This window comes from Apodemus sylvaticus, chromosome 7 (assembly GCF_947179515.1).
Source record: "Apodemus sylvaticus chromosome 7, mApoSyl1.1, whole genome shotgun sequence".
NCBI classification, from domain to species: domain Eukaryota; kingdom Metazoa; phylum Chordata; class Mammalia; order Rodentia; family Muridae; genus Apodemus; species Apodemus sylvaticus.
The window spans coordinates 51,475,928-51,493,605 of NC_067478.1; the positions used below are offsets into that span (position 1 = coordinate 51,475,928).

Below are 17,678 nucleotides of genomic sequence, written 5' to 3' on the forward strand. Positions count from 1 at the left end.
AAACATAAGTCTTAATATTCTGTGCTAGTCACTTACAACTTCCTGAGTTTGTAAATAGAGTTGTGTATGCTTGTGGGGAGAGGAGGCTCCGTAACGTCTGAGCATCCACACGACTCAGAGGCCAGACTACAGTTATGTCCGGGTGGCGTCTCCATTACCCAGCACCGCTGCTCCGGGCCTGCCTTCCTGAGCCTCCCAGCTCTGAGCCTGCCTTTGTTTTTCACATGCACTTCATTCTTTCTCCTGTTTCCCCTTATGGTCTCTGTGAAAAGCTTTCCTGTGGTGACCGCTGGTTGGCATGTATGTGTGTTACCCTCCTGAGCCTGATACTATGGTGAGGCACAAGGGTCTGCTTCTGTGCCATCGTAGCACGGATCCCATCACAGTGTCCAGCACACAGTGGTTGACTGGTCCATACTTGGCTGAACCAAGTAGCGTTGCCGAATGGACAGCATGGTATTGAAACGTGTGTTACAGCCTTCGTTGCTAACAGATTTTAAAATTGCTTTTGAACATGATAGGGATAGATCAACAGTAATGTATTAAACTGGAGAAAACTGGCTTTCCTTGGTAAAGGCCCGCAGTGTGTAGAATGCTGGGGGACTAGTTCCCACATCTGATTAGCTGGTCACTTAGGTCAGGCCCAGGTCACCACTTTGTAATCCCTTGCAATGGACCCCTAGACAGCTGGGCTAAATCAGCTGTAATTGGAGGTGAGCTATACCCGTGGAGTGTTCACCCTTGTAAGGTTACTCCTCTGGGGAAGCCTTGATCGATTCTTAAGACCATTAAGTAGTGACTGGAAACTCAGGGTGCCTCAGTTTCTGCCATCTGCTCACTGCAGCCTTTGTCCCTTGAGGGTCTATCCAGCGTCTTCTCCGCAGCCCATGAAACTCGGAAACTCTGAACATTTTTCCCTGGTCCTTGCCACACCGGTGAATGTGAATTTGCATCTTTCTTGAGCAGAAAGATGACTCTGACTCTTAAAAGTGTTTCCTACGAGCAGGGGCATCATGATCCAGTTCTCAGAAGAAATGGAAGTTAATCTTTTATTGTGCTTGGGTTGAGTGGAGACATAACATTTAAGACATCAAGGTACACAGTCATCATCTGAGTCAGTCAAATGTGCCATTTTGTCCTCCCGTATATAAATTCATAGCTAGATTCTCAACCTTTAAAAGCGGTTAATCACTACTTGTTGTTTTTGGTATTGAAGCTAATAATAATAAGTCTACCATGTCAGTGTTGAAACTTGCAGAAATGTCACCGATGGGGGGGGGATGATTGAAGTTTCAGCCTCTCTCTCATCTCATGCCTATAACAGCAGCGTTGCTGCTGAGACGGCCTGCTACTGCGCAGGAATGTGCGTTACTGGACCTGGTAGGACACATTACAGCAGCGGTGACTGTGAGGGACCATGTAGGAACCACGAGACACACACACACACACACCGTGGCAGTGACGGGAAGAGTCCTTTGTAATCAGCCACTCGTGCACACAGGACAGAATTTCTTAAGAGGGTTTCTTAATAAACCCTCTGCCTAAAATACTCACCAGGAGCACACAGCACAGCAGATACTTGGGCTCTTGCTTCAGTGTGTATAATGCCAAATTCTAGAAACAGTGTCTCTTGGTAGGGAAATAAGTTAGACTTGAGTTTTGTATTGTGTGTGTGTGTGTATATATATGTCCATGCACACGTGTCCTAATAAACCATTCAGACATTTTTCAACTGTAATATGAAGTCATCTGAAATGAATTTTTTTTCTGCCTTCAAATGAAGACTCATAATTCTGACTGCAAAGCAAGTCCTTAATAGTGTTGCACCGTTTTGTTTTCTTATCTTCTAAAACAAAACCATATTTGTGCCCTAGCCCAAACTACGGACAGTAGCTCCTGGCAGAAGACAGTGGAGAGACATGCGAGACACGGGGCGCTCATTTGATGTATTTTGTTACCTTTTTTTTTTCCCCTTGCTTCTGTTCTACATGTCATGTAGACATGTTCTTTTATACATGTCAGACTTTTTTTTTAATCTAATGAAAACTGCTTGAAACTAGGGAATTCCACTCGGAAGTATCAAACAGAGGAAACATTAAAATGTAGCAGCGTTCGCCCCTTGGTTAACATCGGGGAACAGACATTAGCCAGTAGTCACACTGGGCTCTTGACTACCTTTGGCAAAGTGGTTGCTGTAATATTCCTGAGGCATGGAAGGTCACTTGAGGCTGGCGCTGGTTACAGTTTGTTTGCTCACATCTTTGACCATCAGTGTAAACCAGTAAAGACCACCTTTTTTTTTTTCTGGGGTGTGTGTGGTGCTGAATAGGACCCAGCAGTGTGTGGAAGTGAGGCCGTGCCTTCCTATGACTCAGCGGCACAGAAAAGGCGCCCAAGTAAAATTTAAAATGGACCGACTCCCCTGGAAAGCTGGGGAGATTTATATCTCTTTCTGACTTCTAGTCAGGAGATCTTCCTGAGTGAAGCAGAGGAGTGTGTGTGTCTACAGTGAGCAGGCGACAGAGAGTCCTGAGTAGGGGCTTGGCCCAGCCAGCAGGGCGTGTGCAGACTGTGAGGGGACACTGTGGGAAGCATTTCTGTATAGGACTGCTGAGGACTTGGCCAGCAGCATCTGTGCTGGAGCCGGCTGGCATCAGGCTGTTTGCAGGGAAGCCAGTGTTTCAGACAACTCGTTAATACAAGCTGGAATACGATTATAAGGTCCACTGTTGGAGAGTCTAGTAATTTATTTCGGCTTTTATCACCCACTTGTCATCCTTGGAAGCTGTTATTTGTTGGCGATATTTTTAGTCTTCCGATTGCCTTTGGCGGCGCTCACTGGGAAGCTGGTGATTGCTCTGAGGTAATGGGGGAGCAGATTGTCTGTTTTGTGCCAATTTTCAAGTCTTGATTTTTTTTTCTCTCCCTTATGTGGTTGTGAATAAGAACAGCAGAGTTGCTGACTCTAATGTTTTTGGGCAACACTTGGATTTTTTTTAAACCTTTGTAGAGGATATTAACTCGTATTCTAAAAGAAACTATAAAAAATTCAGACCCTTTCATTTCTGTAATATAAAGGTGTTTTCATATGTGATGCCTGAACTGTGTGTCCATGTGTCTACCTATGCTGTGCTGCTGGAGTCAAACACAGGGCCTTGTAGACACTAGACAAGTGCCCAACCACTGAGCCGTGTCCTTGGTCACCTATGTATGCTTGCATAGATCTCTCTTTCACAGTGTCTGCCACCTCCAAAAAAATGTCTTTCTTTGAATTTGAATGTGTATACAACAGATTTGTTACAAGGAGAAATGGTTTTGGGGTAGCACGAGAGGTTTCGCTTTGTCTCACTGGAACAGCAAACACAACTAAGTGACACGACAAGAGGGGAGAGACAAGCTGTCTCCCCTCAGATCCTCCAGAGGTCCTCGTATTGGTATGAGCTCTTCACTACAAGGACGTGAGTGGGACCTTTGTCCGTGTAGTATTATCTTAGTTAGTCTTCTACTGCATTGATAGAGGCCACAGCCAAAAGCAACTTGGGGAAGAAAGTGTTTCTCCTCCCTTACCCTTGCAGGTAACAGGCTCTCACTGGGGGAGGCCGAGGCAGGAGCGTGGAGGTGGGGATTGAGGCAGACGCCATGGAGGACTGCTGCGTGTTGGCCTGCGCCTCCAGCTTGTTCAGTTTGCTTCCTTATACACCCTAAGACCTCGTGCCCAGGGGTGGCATCACCCATCGTGCTTGGGCCCATCCACATCAATCATTCATCAAGGAAGTGCCCCGCAGACTTGCCTATAGACAATTTGGATGGAAGTAGTTTCTTAATTGTGGTTTCTTTTCTCAGATAACTCTAGCTTATGTCAAGTTGACTAAAACAAAACAAAACAAAACAACAACAACAACAAATAACAAAATACAAAAGAAAACCCAACCAGGACAATCGCCCCCTTGTCAGCTTGACCCACAAACATACTACTTTTCAACTGTAACCTTTCCTTCCTTGTTCATACCCATAATTCAAAACATAATACAAAACATAAGCAACTTAAAGCCCTGCACTCTTTAAAAATTCAAACTCTGAAAAAGTATTTTCTTTAAAGTATCTCAAACCTCTCAGCTGTGGGCGCCTATAAAATAAAATAAAATAAAATAAAATAAAATAAAATAAAATAAAATAACCACATACCTTTTTACTCTAAGAGGGAAAAACCAGTGCAAAGTCACATCAAATCAAAGTAAAACCCAAGTTCAGAAGTACAAGTTCCATGTCTGATGTCTGGGACTTGTGGTCTTCTTGGCTTCAAAGTAACGCTTCATTTCTTCAGCTCCATCACTGGTAGCAAGCACAGCTGTCTCTTACATCCAGGTCGACCTCACTCCACAACTCTGCTGTCCTTCCTGGTTTGATCCTGGCATCTCCAGTGTGCTGGGGTCTCCACAGGCTGCACCTTCAACAGTGGCATCCTGGCCTCTCTAGGGATTCTGAATCTGCCACATGGTGCCACACCTCAGCTTTTCCCATGAACCCTTCAATCCTAGGTTATCTATTGTGATTGAGGCTCTGCCTTCAAAACTACTACCAACTGTGAGACTCTTAACGCTGTCAAGGTCAGCTGCCAGCGTCACATGCAGCCTTGGCCCACTCTGGACAGTGACTTACATACTGAGTGTTAAGCCTGAGATTCAGTAGGGAAAATCCAGTTCCACCATTTTGAGCCAAATTTGGAACAAGCTTTATTAAATACTGACCAAGATGGACTTTGGTCAGGACCATCCCTTCGAATGTAGTGCTAGATGTCCCCAAGACACGTGTTGCAGGTTGCTTATAAAGACAAAAGCCATAGGCCACGGTAATTTCCCATGAGGCTTTGTTATTTTCCACGAACTACACCTCCAATCATTTCAGGAAGTTGCTGGGTCCTTGGATGGGTGGGGCATAAAAGTTAATTTTGTGTGTTACATGACCCTGGGAAAATACTCCCAGAAGTCCTATCCCAGAACTGCTGGTCTCTTAATCAGTGCTTGCTGACTGGGTTTATGTCAACTTGACAAAAGCCAGAGTCGTTTGGGAGGAAGGAACCACGACTGAGACAATGCCTCCATCAGATTGATCTGTGAGAATTCCTATAGGACATCTTCTTAATGATTGATGTGAGAGGGCCCAGCCACTCCTGGGCTGGTGAATATGGGTGTATAAGAAAGTAGGCCTGGAGGGTGGGTGGGGGAAGCGCCTGAGAGGTGGCTCAGTGGTTAAGAGTTACTAGCTGCTCTTCCACAGATCCTGAGTTCAGTTTCCATGATGGCTCACAACCATCTGTAGTGGAATCTGATTCCCTCTTCAGGTCTACAGGAAAACAGAGCACTTGCTTATATAAAATAAATAAATAAATTTTTGAAGGAGAGAGAGAGACAGAGACAGAGAGAAGGAGAGCGAGGAAGGAAGGAAGGAAGGAAGGAAGGAAGGAAGGAAGGAAGGAAGGAAGGAGGGAAAAAGGGAGGGAGGGAGGGAGGGAGAGAGGGAGGGAGGGGGAGCGAGCAGGCAGGCAGGCTGGTGAAACCAGTGAGCCCCTGCATCGGTTCCTGCCTTGAGGTCTACCCTGACTTTCCTGGATGATGAGCTGTGATGTGTAAGCACAAGAATCTCCTTCCTCCTCAAGTTGCTTTTGGTCCTGGTATTTCATCACAGCAATAGAAACCCTAAATAGGACAAAAGCTAATTTCTCAGCTCCACCCAACCAGAATCAATTGTTCCAGTAAAACAAAAGGTTTCACTTCCATGGTCCTGGTCTTTTGTTAATCATTTCTTATCCTTCAGATTCTCAAATCAGAATACCTTACATATGATATGGACCCAGTAGAGTCTTTACTTCCCTCTGAAATTTTACAAGCCAGCCTCTATTGTCTGCACCGTTCTCATAGCTGTATCTTAGTCCAATAGTCCACAAAATAGCCCACTGAATTCTGAGTACTTAATGTCATCCCCAGCCCAGAGTTCTGGGCATATTCAGCCTTTCTCAAAAGAGCATGGTCATGTGTCTGTCACAGGAATAAACCATATCCCTGGTACAAATGTTAGATTAGTTATATTTTTACTGCTCTGATAGAAACTATGACCAAAGCAGATTGGAGAGGAAAGATTTTACTTCAGTTTACTCTCTCAGGTAACAGTCCCTGGTTACTTTTGCGAAGTGCATTTTTGATGGTTGCACTTCTATCAAATATTGGTTGCAAGCATACATATACACCTAATATTCAGGTGTCAACATTTCAACTTTTAAAGTGTTTTTATATGGATCCTGTCATCTGAAACAAAATGATTTGAATGTGAATGCTAATTATCACCCAAGTCTGAAAACTGGGAGCAGCTGGGAACTGGAGGGTCAGAATCTAAATGGAGCCCTGGAGATGGCGGATGCAGGAAGGCTGGGTCTGGGTCTCTGCTGCAGCGTGGTTCTTTGCTGTTCTCCCTCTCCCCTTCCTACCACCCCTGGTAGGGACTCCCAGCAGCCGACCAGCGAGGCTGCAGCCCCATTTAGTAGTAAGAACGGTGTCTGGGGCTCTTTTATCGTCTTCCTATTTGTGTTAAAAGGAGTCAGTTCCGGGCTTTTCTGGCTGTGACATCTCTTGCTTTCTGACAGGTTGCATCATCTGCCCTTATCCCTGACCACCCTGAAGTTAAAGGCCCTGTGGTTATCCGACAACCAGTCCCAGCCTCTCCTCACCTTCCAGACGGACATAGACCGCACCACTGGGGAGAAGATCCTAACGTGTGTCTTACTTCCTCAGCTACCCTCCGAACCCATCTGCCAAGGTGACTTTCTCTTAGGGACAGCGAGCTGGGACTAATGACTGCCCGCAGGGCCTGCTCCTCCCAAGTGTGCTGGCACTTTGCTCCATTGGTCCAACTAGAGCAAGGCGGAGCGGTAGTGGGGTGACTCTGGGTGGACCCCCCTAGGTCTTTATCGGAAAGGACCACTACATCTGTTTATCATGTCTGAAATTCTGAGAGCAACCCTTTGGTTTGTAATTATACAGGTAAGGATAAAAGCATAGTGCTCACCGAAGGGGCGGCTTGCTAAAATCCAAACTGCTACTGGAGGATTCCCAGTTAACACCTTTGGCCCAGTATTTTTAAGCCAGCAAGTTACTCTTCATGTCTAACTTTGTTTTGTAAATTTCGTGATTTAAAAAAAAAACACTGAAACATGATGGTATGAATCCATTGCTGAATGATACAGGCTTGGTAGGAATACTAGAGTCCCCTGAACTGGGACTTCCCAAAATGACCCTGATAGCTTCAGGAAATTGTAGCAGAATGTCACAAAGGAAAGTACCAGCCCCCTTCGACTGCAATCTCACCACCATGGGGGAAGGGGAAGCAAGGAGGCTACACACACACACACACACACACACACACACACACACACACTCTTTGTGAAAAGACTACAAAAAAGAAACAAGCAAAAAAATCCTTTAGTGTATTTTAACCTATAGAGCTCCATCATACAGGAGGAGTTCCTCCCTAGCCTCTTTGCTTCTTGTCTTATATTTTAGTGGAGAGCAAAGTTTAGAGGTTGGAGCAGTGGTCTGCCCTCCTTATTTCTGGCACTGTGGGTCTCCATATGAATTCCGACCAGCCAGCCACTAAATTACAGTGTATCCCTTCCCATGGCCAGTGTTCCCTGCTGATGTTGTCTTTGTCACTGCAGAGAGCCTGCCGCGTTGCGGTGCCCTGGAGAGCCTGGTAACCGATGTCTCTGAGGAAGCCTGGAATGACCGCTCAGTCCACAGGGTTAGCGCAATCCGGTTTTTGGAAGATGAGAAGGATGAAGATGAAAACGAAACGGTATGGGGTGGACACTCATCCCAGGCGACAGTGCCACCCAATGTGGATTTGCTTTGGTTTTGTGTCGTATTTTTTTCTGTTTTGCCTCTTAATGTCTAGGTTTTAAAACACACACACACACACACACACACACACACACACACACACAAACCATATAAACAAACAAAAAACCAGAGTAGTTCTTAAGGCACTGAGTCATGACATTGTGAATGGGGCAGACCGAGCTGCTGATGTTGTTACTGGAATACTTTTTGCCGTTTTTATTTCTTTGTAATAGTTTCCCCTCATGTTGCACATTTTCCTTTAAAATTGGCAATGCATCCCTTTCGGTTCCGGCCTCTGTGGCCCATCTTTCCTATCTCCCACACTGCTCATGCCTGTTCACTCCATTCTGATGTCATTATGGGACTCGGTACAAGACATATCTCTTCTTGGCATACAAGGCTACCATGGCCTTTGTGTAGAGTTTGCCATGTTAGTTGAACTGTCTTGGCAAGTGTCTTTTTAGAAATCAGAACTATGCTTGAAACCCCCACTAGGTCCATATTTGAAAACATCTCTCAGACCTTCTGTGTCTCAGCTTGATCCTTGCTTATACTGTTTGGTTTTTGTTTTTTTAAATATTTTTATTTTCAATCATGTGTATGCATGTGCTTAAGTATGCATGTTGCCTGAGGAGGGTGTCAGATGCCCTGGTGCTGGCTGCAGCTAAAGGCAGTTGTGTTCTAGCCAACATGTGTGCTGGGAGCTGAGCCTCAGGTCTTCTGGAAGAGCACTTCTGTGTTCTTTACCATGGGCAGGGCCACTTCTCCAGCCCCTAAGCTGGCTTTCTGAATTATCTGTACCAGCAGTGCTTAGGGGGTAAGGCTTGCAGCCCCGCCCCTTCCCCCTCCCCTCCCCCCCTCCTCAGACTTAAGACTGGTTTCAAATGATTGCTGCCATCTTTCTTAGTCCAGCTGTTACCAGATGGCAGCTAGGCATATGTGTGTCTGAGCAGAGAGCAGGATGGGAACTAGGGGTGAGAACTTCAAAGTCAGAATTTCTTTAATGCTCACCACAGACATTTCAGAGTGTAATTATTTCAGTGGTGGTTTTACTACCTCAGAAATGCTCTTTGTCAAGCTAATGTGTTTCGAGATAGGTCTTTCAAAAGATGTAAATGCTGCTTTATGAGATGATGAGCATGCCATATATTAACTAATAGGCAAGTTTACAAATTGCTAAGCCCTGTTACTTACCTCTCAGCACTGTGGTCTTTATTAGAAGAGCATGTACTTTCATCAGAACAGCAAGTGGCACCCAGCGGTCCTGCCAGATGAAGCCCCTCTCTCTGGCTTTCTCTTTTTCAGCTCCCAAGCCTGGAGGGGTGAAGCAGTCCAGAGCTACTCTGAATAATAAAAGAGCAGTAGGGCAAATCTAAATTCAGGGTATTGTTTTTTTATTATCTTTCTTCTTTATTCCATAGCTTTATCTTAAATTTTGTTGTTTTTCCATGGACACATAGAAACTTATTATCGCTTTGTCCTAATAGTCTTAAGTGTATTCCTATATCCGGTCATGACTATGAAGTCACTTTCCTGTTCCGTGAACGCTGGGTGAGCAGCCATGAATGCACATAGCCCTGAAGAAAGCTCGTTCCCCTGGAACTCGGATTTCTGAAGTTGTAAAATTTGTGTTGGAATGCTAATGCCTCAAAGCTGCATGCTTTGAAACAGTAGCGGATTAAACCAAACACTCGGGCCTCTGTTTGTTTGCAGAGAACACTTCAGAGGCGAGCCACTCCACACCCAGGGGAATTAAAGAACATGAAAAAGACGGTGGAGAATTTACGGAATGACATGAATGCCGCCAAAGGACTGGATTCAAATAAAAACGAGGTCAACCACGCCGCTGCTGAGCGCGTGACTACCACGTCCGTGTAGCATTCATCTTACCTGCCGTGTCCTCCCTGCTGTAGAGATGTTCCTGTGCACCTGAGTGAGGAGCCTCCTGCCTACTGTCCTCATGCCCACCATCCCTCTGCCAGGATGCTGCTCTTGCACCAAGTGCCTTACGCATCCCTCCGTCCCTCCGTCCGCGCACCAGTAGCCTCCCATCCTGATTATGTTCAATATGAGTTGTTCATAATAAGTAGAATACACTACTGTCAACATCTGACCTTCGTTTTTGTCTTGTGTTGGGGTTAGAGAGAGCAAGAAGGGGGATTCTGGCCCTCGTCCCTCCACTGAGTGCTGGACATTCGGAACCCACGTTCTATGGACCCACCGAGGAGAGGAAGTTTTATGTATGGGGGAGAAAAAAAAAGATACTTTTTTAAACCTTTCTTGGCAGCTCAGATGGTGTAAATTTTAAAATTTTGTATAGGTATTTCATAACAAAAAAATGATGTATTTCTTTGTTACTTTATCTTGAAGACGGTACATATTTTCGTATTCGTGCAGAAAAACCAATTAGGCCTAAAGTATTCGTTTTTACCTGTACCATCCACTCCGTGCCTTATTGTATCCTGTCCTGTCAACACCAGTTGTAAACAGTGGCATCCTTGAGCAGCAAGATGGGAGCATGGGCGTGGTCATTTTAAAGTGGTGTTGCACATTTTAATCAGTAATCTGCTGGCTTGTTTGTTAACCAGAAAGATGAATTTATCAGTGATTTATAAGTTTCGTCAAGTGATTTCTTCAAAAAGATGAACCAAAGGCTCAGACTCGAGATATGTCATTCCATTTGCGCCCCCTCATCCTGTCTCCGCTCTGAGGAGTGCAGCATCAGGCTGTGCCTGCTCCAGAGGCTACAGGCCACGTGTAACAGTATACAGCAGAAAAGCACAGAAAGAGAAAGCTGGTTCAGAAATTCAGTGGATCCGTAACTTATGTATCACAGAAGAATGACTGTTGCTGAAGAAAGCTTTAAAAGTTTTATATCCGGATAAAAGACCACAATAAAGCAAAAGTAACCTATACCCTAATAGAAATGTTGCTATCTCTGTACAAGTGCACTTTGATCTGTAAATAGTTTTAATCAAATTGCAACAAAACACTGCTTCAAGATCTACTTTTAAATCTGCTAATTTAAGGGGTATGTTTTTACTGTGTTTGTGTCGTTTTCTTTTTAAGTATGCTGTGATGAAAGAGAAGTGGCAGAGTGCCAGTCACTGGGGTGTCTGGGGAAATCTGGGGGCTTGGGGGAGGGGATTTCCCCTATGAAATAAACTCGTCATGGACATTGGCCATAGCGTTTTAAAAATTGTTAACTTCGTGTGTTCAAAATGCTAGCCGCACAAGTTCTTGCACCCAGGACTTCTTTCCGCTAAGAAGTATCTAAGTGTCTAGATTTTAGCCAGGTCGTTTTGAATAACTCCTGATGAGACTATTTACAAGTCGTGTTTCCACACAGGGCAGAGCCCGGAACTGCCTTCAGTGTGGGCTCAGCATTGTGAGTTGAGGCATCTGGCCGGCCGGACTCCTTGGAAAGCCATTTTCAACCAAGTGAATGCAATACCTCCTCAATCTTCTGTGCATTCCGTGCATATAGTCAGTATGCGCCTGCATACACACATTTTCAAAACTTTGGGGGTGACAGTACATGACATTTAATAGTTTTCAACTTTGCCTCCTAACCAGTGGGGACCCATTTTCTCTCCTCCATCTTAAGAGTCGGTCGGACACATCCTGGTTTTAAAGCCTAGAAAAATGGGTCTTGGTAATTCAAGGACTGATTCTACGCAGATAAACGTAGAGAATTTATTTAAGAGAGCCATTTTGATTCTGAAAAACTAACGGAGGTTTCCCAGTGTATTTTGTTTGTGGTTTTCCTATAAAGGTCACCATTTGCCTGTCAGTCACCATTTGCTGCTCTTTTATCTTGCTTGGCTTTGGTGAGCAGATAGAAGTAGAGATAGAGACCCCAGAGGGCGGAGGAGGGAGCTAGCTACTATAGGAAATGCTCTGTGCCTCATCCCTCCCTTCCTTCTGCGGTCTGTGCCACGTCCACCTGCCCGCTGTGTTCCGATTTGAGTTTGGGGTTTGAGGGGTTTTGTTTCCTCTTGATGGCGTGTGTCGGCCGACTCTGCGGCGCTCCTAAACTTCAGGGCGTCGGGTCCCAACTTTGGCTGCATGGTGGAGTCCACACCTCAACAGCCTTTCCAAGAAGGGCAAGGAAGTGAGAGCTTCCTTTTGAGTAGCCGAAGCTCGGGACCTTTTGCTGGGGGTTGGGGGTGAGAGTGGGCAGCGCTGGCTCTCACTGTTTTCCCTGTCCCTCCATTCCTTTAGGCAAGGGTGGAGTCCACCCTTCCACTGACGTCTGTGTCTGCTGGGAATAACAGGTACAGGAAGAAAAAGATGTTTGTGGGAAGGAAGGTTTTACCCCCTTTGCTCCCACAACATTTTCTTTCCATATATATATATGTATATGTATATGTATATATGTATGTATATGTAATTTTTACTTATTTTTAGCAAGGGAGTTATATCTCAATGAATAGAGTGGCAAAACAACAAAGGCCACACCCATAGAGGAGCTGAAGTCAAAGGAAGAGTGCAGGTGAAGGTGCACACCAGAAAGAAACTATAAAATAATTGCCTACTCCTCAGTTTTCTTCCGGAAATTTTAGAAGAATGTTGGTAAGCAGCCAACTCTGTATTCACCAACTGGTCCCCTGTGAGGGCAGAAACACCAGCATCTTGCACAGCACCCCGTCTGTCATCATCTGGGAGATTGCCATGCCCATGGAGATATAATTAATGGACACATGAATGCCAGGAAAAACGTATTTCTGTATCAGGAAGTGACCCTGAAAAGCCAGTCCTATCCCTGTGGAAATGCCTCTCCTTGAGCCACCAGTGCCCTGGCCGGTGTGGCGACAGACTCCGCTGTAGAGCTGCGGGTGGATGCAGGTGACATCCTCAGAGAGTTGATGTCTTGCTTCACCAACTATTGTTAACTTGCTTCCCTTTAGAAAGAGCCAGTTAAAACAGTGTTTTAAAATAGCCCTCGTCTTCTGATTATGGAGAATCCTAGACACTCAAAAGCAGAATTATTTGATGGGTCTTCACCAGGTATCAGTGCAAGACCAATAGACTTCCTTTAAAGGGACTGAAATTATGTTTTAAAACACACCCAGGAAAAAGACAACGTGCAGGCTTCAAAGAAAGGAAGGAAAAGAAAGGACTTAAGTGTATGCTTTAAAATAGCATTTTGGAGTTTTTTGTTTTTTTTTTTTTCTTGATACCATGGCTTTGAATCCCAGCGTTCCATGTGGGTTTGATTAAGCGCTTTAGCCTCTCACAGCTTAGAAGGAGACTAAATGGAGTATGTGTCTCTCAGGACACTGGATGTTGCAGTTAGTGCAGACCCGGCTCCCATGACCCTCATGTCTTTTGGAGTTCTGTAAGTCCGCATCATCTAGCCGTGTGTGACAGGCAGGCAGCATCCTCAGGCGCATACTCTCCTGGTCACTTTGCCTCAAAGCTCTTCTACTGTTGTAAACATAGGCCCCCAAGTTATATGAAGGTAACTTTCTGCTCTTCAGCCCAACAAGGATTTGCTGGCTTCAAACTGGCAAATCCTCCTGCCTCCGCTCCCTGGTGGTAGGATTATAAGGCTTTCACCACCTTGACTAATTCTGATAAGTGCATTTTAATTAGTTTAGTTACTGCTGAGGTTCTCAATGGTCTCTGTCAAACTTCCTCATTTTTACTGGACTTAAGAACTACTCAAGATAAGACTAATAATTTCAAGGAAGAAACCATTAAATATGCCCAATCGAGGAAAATCTCTCCTTTCCCACAAACTATTTTCCATTTCACCGTGACCCCGAGCTTTATAGTTTGGGTCAATGGGGCTCCTTTTCTTCCTTATCTCAGCTTTAACCCAGGATTTATCCGTTCCTCCCTCTTCACATACTATGTTTTGTCTCGTTTCTCAAAGGAGCTTCTGAGCCGGAGTGGATGGGGAAGGGGGCGGGGAGTAGCTTGAAAACGAACTTCATGCAGGGAGGTGTCGAGGACCCAGGAAACAAAGCACCCTTTAGTGTGGTCTGAACTGGGAGGGCAGAGCTGGCCCTGTGCTGCTGGGTGTTTCTTTAAAGGACAGACTGCTGGCTGCAAAGGGAGACGAACCAGAAGAACCTGACAGTGAGCCTGTGCATCGGCTGACTGCAGGAAGGGTTTTCGCTTTTGCCTATTGGCCAGAAGGACCGTAATTTTCAACCCTGAGAGCAGGCAGGAGTCACCACATCAGGCAAGAATTTATTTGGGTTTTTTTCCCTTCCCCCATCTCTTCTGAGGCATCAACATTTAACTTAGAAACAAATGATGGGATGCCCCTGGTTAGGTAGGAGTCACGCGGCGGCCCCATCCAGGTGCCCTCCCACCGAGCCAGCTGAGCAGTCGCTTTTCCAGAGTGAGCCAGCACAGCCTATCCCAGTTCCACTTTGCAAAGCCGCGAATTAAGATCCCGGTGATTTCATAAATGAGCCTGAGGTCAAGCCGTAAAATCAAAGTTGGAATTTAACCCTGCTTCTCTGCCGACTGGAATCTGTGATTGCAGTTTTATCTTCGGTTTTTCCAGCCCTCTCCCGGCCTCGGCTTCTAGCCTGCAATTACATTTAGAGGTGCATGTATTGTGGTTAGGAGGCTTCTGTCTTGACGTACTAGGGTCAGGCACGCCTAAATTACGGAGGATCGCTAGCACGGAACTGCAGTCGGTTTATGCAGAGCCTGCCCTTCATTTGATCTAGCTGCCCACCCCTCCCACACGCCATACTCCACGCACCACGGTGTCCTACTTAAGTGCTGCAGAAATCCCCACGGGGTTGATACTCAACCGTCTCAAATGGTGCCAAATCATAAGGAGCTTGGGAGATAACTTACTTGATTAGTTTGTGACCAGAACAAATTGATGTTTCCATGTTAACCAGAGACGGCTTAGGAACCTGCAAGCTCAGAGATTTAATGTGTTATAAATACCGGCAGGCATCTCTAGAGCGGGGCAATCAGTTAGGATTTTTTTTTTTTTAAATCATCACTACTTGGAGAGAAGGCGGGCACTAGGAGGTCTATATGTCATCTCTGAGCCTTCATGCAGTTTGAGGATAAGAAATATGACTGCTGGTTTCTCATTGAAAAAAATCCCCCTTCAAAAGGCTTGGATAGAAAGTTTGTGTGACTGCTCGATCTTTAACTTTCTCTTGAAACCAGGCTGGCACTGAGGTGTAGTAGGGTGACACCCTGTATCATGATATTGCATGATCCCAGACAATATAAATATCGCTCCAGACGGCCCCTCCAAATAACTCACAAAGGTGCCGATTCTAATAAGCCGTTTGGAAAAAAACTGCCCGGCTAGGCTGCCCTGAACACCTGAGAAAATACTCACCGGAAGTGGGCTCATCTGGCCTGTGTGCGTCCTGCCTGGTGCTCGCTGCCGCTTGTTGCCTGCCCTTCCTTCACCCGGAGGTGTGAGTGCGTGTTTGTTTAAACCTAACTCAGCACTGCGTGGAAAAACAAAACAACAGGCTTACTTGTCCAGGCATTGAAAGTTCTTCCTGATTTTTTTTTTTTTGTCCTGCCCATTGGCCCAGAGGCATAATGGGTGCGGTGAGTTTCGGTATTAGTTTGGGAAGTTTCGAGAACAGGCCGTGGGCTGGGTCTGCTGGGTTAGGGCTGCCTGCAAATTTAATCATTCTTGAGCATCTGAGGGATGGGTGGCAACAGATGCCGAAGCCTGTCAGAAAGGTAACCCCTGTTCATGCTGGTTCCTTCTTGGATGACTGAAAGTGGTGCGGTGTAGAAAGATCACCAGGTGAGGGGCTGGCGTCTCCTCATGACTACTTGTTCTCCCTTTGAGGACTATTAGCAGGTAAAGGCAATGCGTCCTGACACCTGGTTTGAAACTCAGCCTGTCACCTGTGGTAACTGCACCCTAGTGAATGAATGACCTACCACCTACTCCAGACTCACATTGCTATGCATAAAACTGAAGATGACAGGGTCTGTTCCTCTCCTCAGCTACACCTAGTAGTTACTGGCAGCTTGGGAGGCACCGGCGCGCCGTGAGTGGCAGGAAGGTTAAGGGCTCTGTTTGCCCCTTTCCCCCTGTGCTACTGTTCCGTGTGACTGGAGCCTGTCTCGCCTACTCAGATAACCAGGTATCTACTGTAGTGTCTTCTTGGAGGTGGCGATGTACTGTGGTCCCCAAACTTGAGCCTGCGTCAGAATCACGTGCTAGCAGGCTGAAGCCAATAGTTATCCACAACCTCTGATTCAGCAGATGCAAGTGGAGCCCCAAATGGGCCTCTCTGGCAAGCTTCCAGCTGTTGCAGAAGCTCTAGGGCCACACCTAGAGAAGCACTGCTCCAACACAAGGAAATTCGGTGTGACCTCCACGACGGGTCTTTATTTCCCAAGACTCTCTTTAACTATTTGTTAACATCGACACCCCCCCCCCCCAAAACAACCAAAACCCCACCATTCTACAGAACTACCTGAAAATGAATTTGTGCAGACTTGCCCCTTACGTAGGCATAAGAACATCTCGATCTCCCTTCCCACTCGCTGACCCTTGGGCTCTTGTTAACATGTGCTCACTGACGGCAGTAGATGAAGAACTCACAGAAGCAGGAACTGTGCTTACCTGTGGGTGAGTGCCCCACGGGGAGCTGAAGTGCTGAAGGCTAGATGTGCTGAATATGTCAACGGTTCCTGACATGCCCAGCAGCACAAGCGCCTGCTGCGTGTGGGCTGCCAGGAAGCGAAGCGATTATGTGTTTTACTCACTTGTGAGCGGGTGCCTGGCAGTCAGTCCCAAACCCTCCCAAGTTTGCAATCAGCCCTTACGTCTGGGCTGTTGAAGAACGTTCTGCACCCTGCCTTGACAACACCCAACCGCAGTGCCCCCAGGATTCCATGGCTCCCCTGTTATCCCTTCATGCAACAAGAAACCAGTGTCCTCAGGAACGTGAAGCCGAGCTGGTATTTTCAACAAGTTTTCTTTGCCACCCGTGTGTGTGTGTGTGTGTGTGTGTGTGTGTGTGTGTATTCAGTATAGTCAATGTGTGTATATTTGATATATACACATGTATGTTGAAGCCCATTTTCATTGTCTAACAACTTGTCAGCCATATTGAAACTCCCAGTGTATGTTTAGGGCTTGATTGATGACTGGTTCATATCTAAATGATGTCCGTTTCTGTTCAACAACTTCGTTTGGAAATAATGTTAAAACTTTTTTCAATAACATTTCTTTTAATAAAGTCCCAGGATCCTTAACCCACAAATCACCGAGAAAATAAGATTTCCTTCGAACATGGACGTATTGATGGTTTGCTCTCTTGATGCACTGAAGACCATGACCAAAAACAAGTTGGGAAGAAAAGGATTTATTTATTTATTTCACCTTACACCTTATAGTCCAGGAATTCAAGTGAGGAACTGAAGCACAGACCATGGAGGAACGCTGCTTACAAATGTGTTAATTTGTCCATTTTTTAAAAAAAAAAGTTATTATTTTGCTTCGTGGTGTGCTCAGCTTGTTTTTTTTTTTTTTTTTTTTTTTTTTTTTTTTTTTTTTTTTATTCCACCCAGGACTGCCTGCTCAGAGTTGACACCGCTCAAGTGACACGCTGGCCCATCCCACACCAGTCATTTAAAAATGCCTACGGGCATTCTCGCAGATCAATATGATGAAGGCATTTTTTGTTTGTTTGTTTGTTTGTTTTAAGAATTACTTATTTTGTGTATGTGGGTACACTGTAGCTGTCTTCAGACACATCAGAAGAGGGCATCAGATCCCATTACAGATGGTTGTGAGCCACAACGTGGCTGCTAGGAATTGAA

General features: G+C 45.6%; 1 protein-coding gene and 1 long non-coding RNA gene across 3 annotated transcripts in view; one reads left to right on the forward strand and one right to left on the reverse strand.

Moving 5' to 3' along the window:
• Positions 1-17,678, forward strand: part of Lrrc1 (leucine rich repeat containing 1) — a 164,881-nt gene that overhangs the window by 103,940 nt on the left and 43,263 nt on the right. The window contains exons 12-14 of one of the 2 annotated variants that reach the window (XM_052187780.1): positions 6,638-6,810; positions 7,709-7,845; positions 9,603-11,005. In XM_052187780.1, the coding sequence (XP_052043740.1) occupies positions 6,638-6,810; positions 7,709-7,845; positions 9,603-9,767 (475 nt within the window). In that variant the 3' untranslated portion in view covers positions 9,768-11,005. Of the gene's footprint in view, positions 1-6,637; positions 6,811-7,708; positions 7,846-9,602; positions 11,006-17,678 lie in introns of those variants that run through there. The other variant, XM_052187781.1, reaches the window with a different exon arrangement.
• Positions 14,071-15,333, reverse strand: LOC127688796 (uncharacterized). Its single transcript, XR_007978759.1, has 3 exons — positions 15,220-15,333; positions 14,715-14,776; positions 14,071-14,437 (listed from the first exon to the last, which is right to left on the reverse strand). It is a non-coding gene; the product is annotated as an uncharacterized LOC127688796 (long non-coding RNA).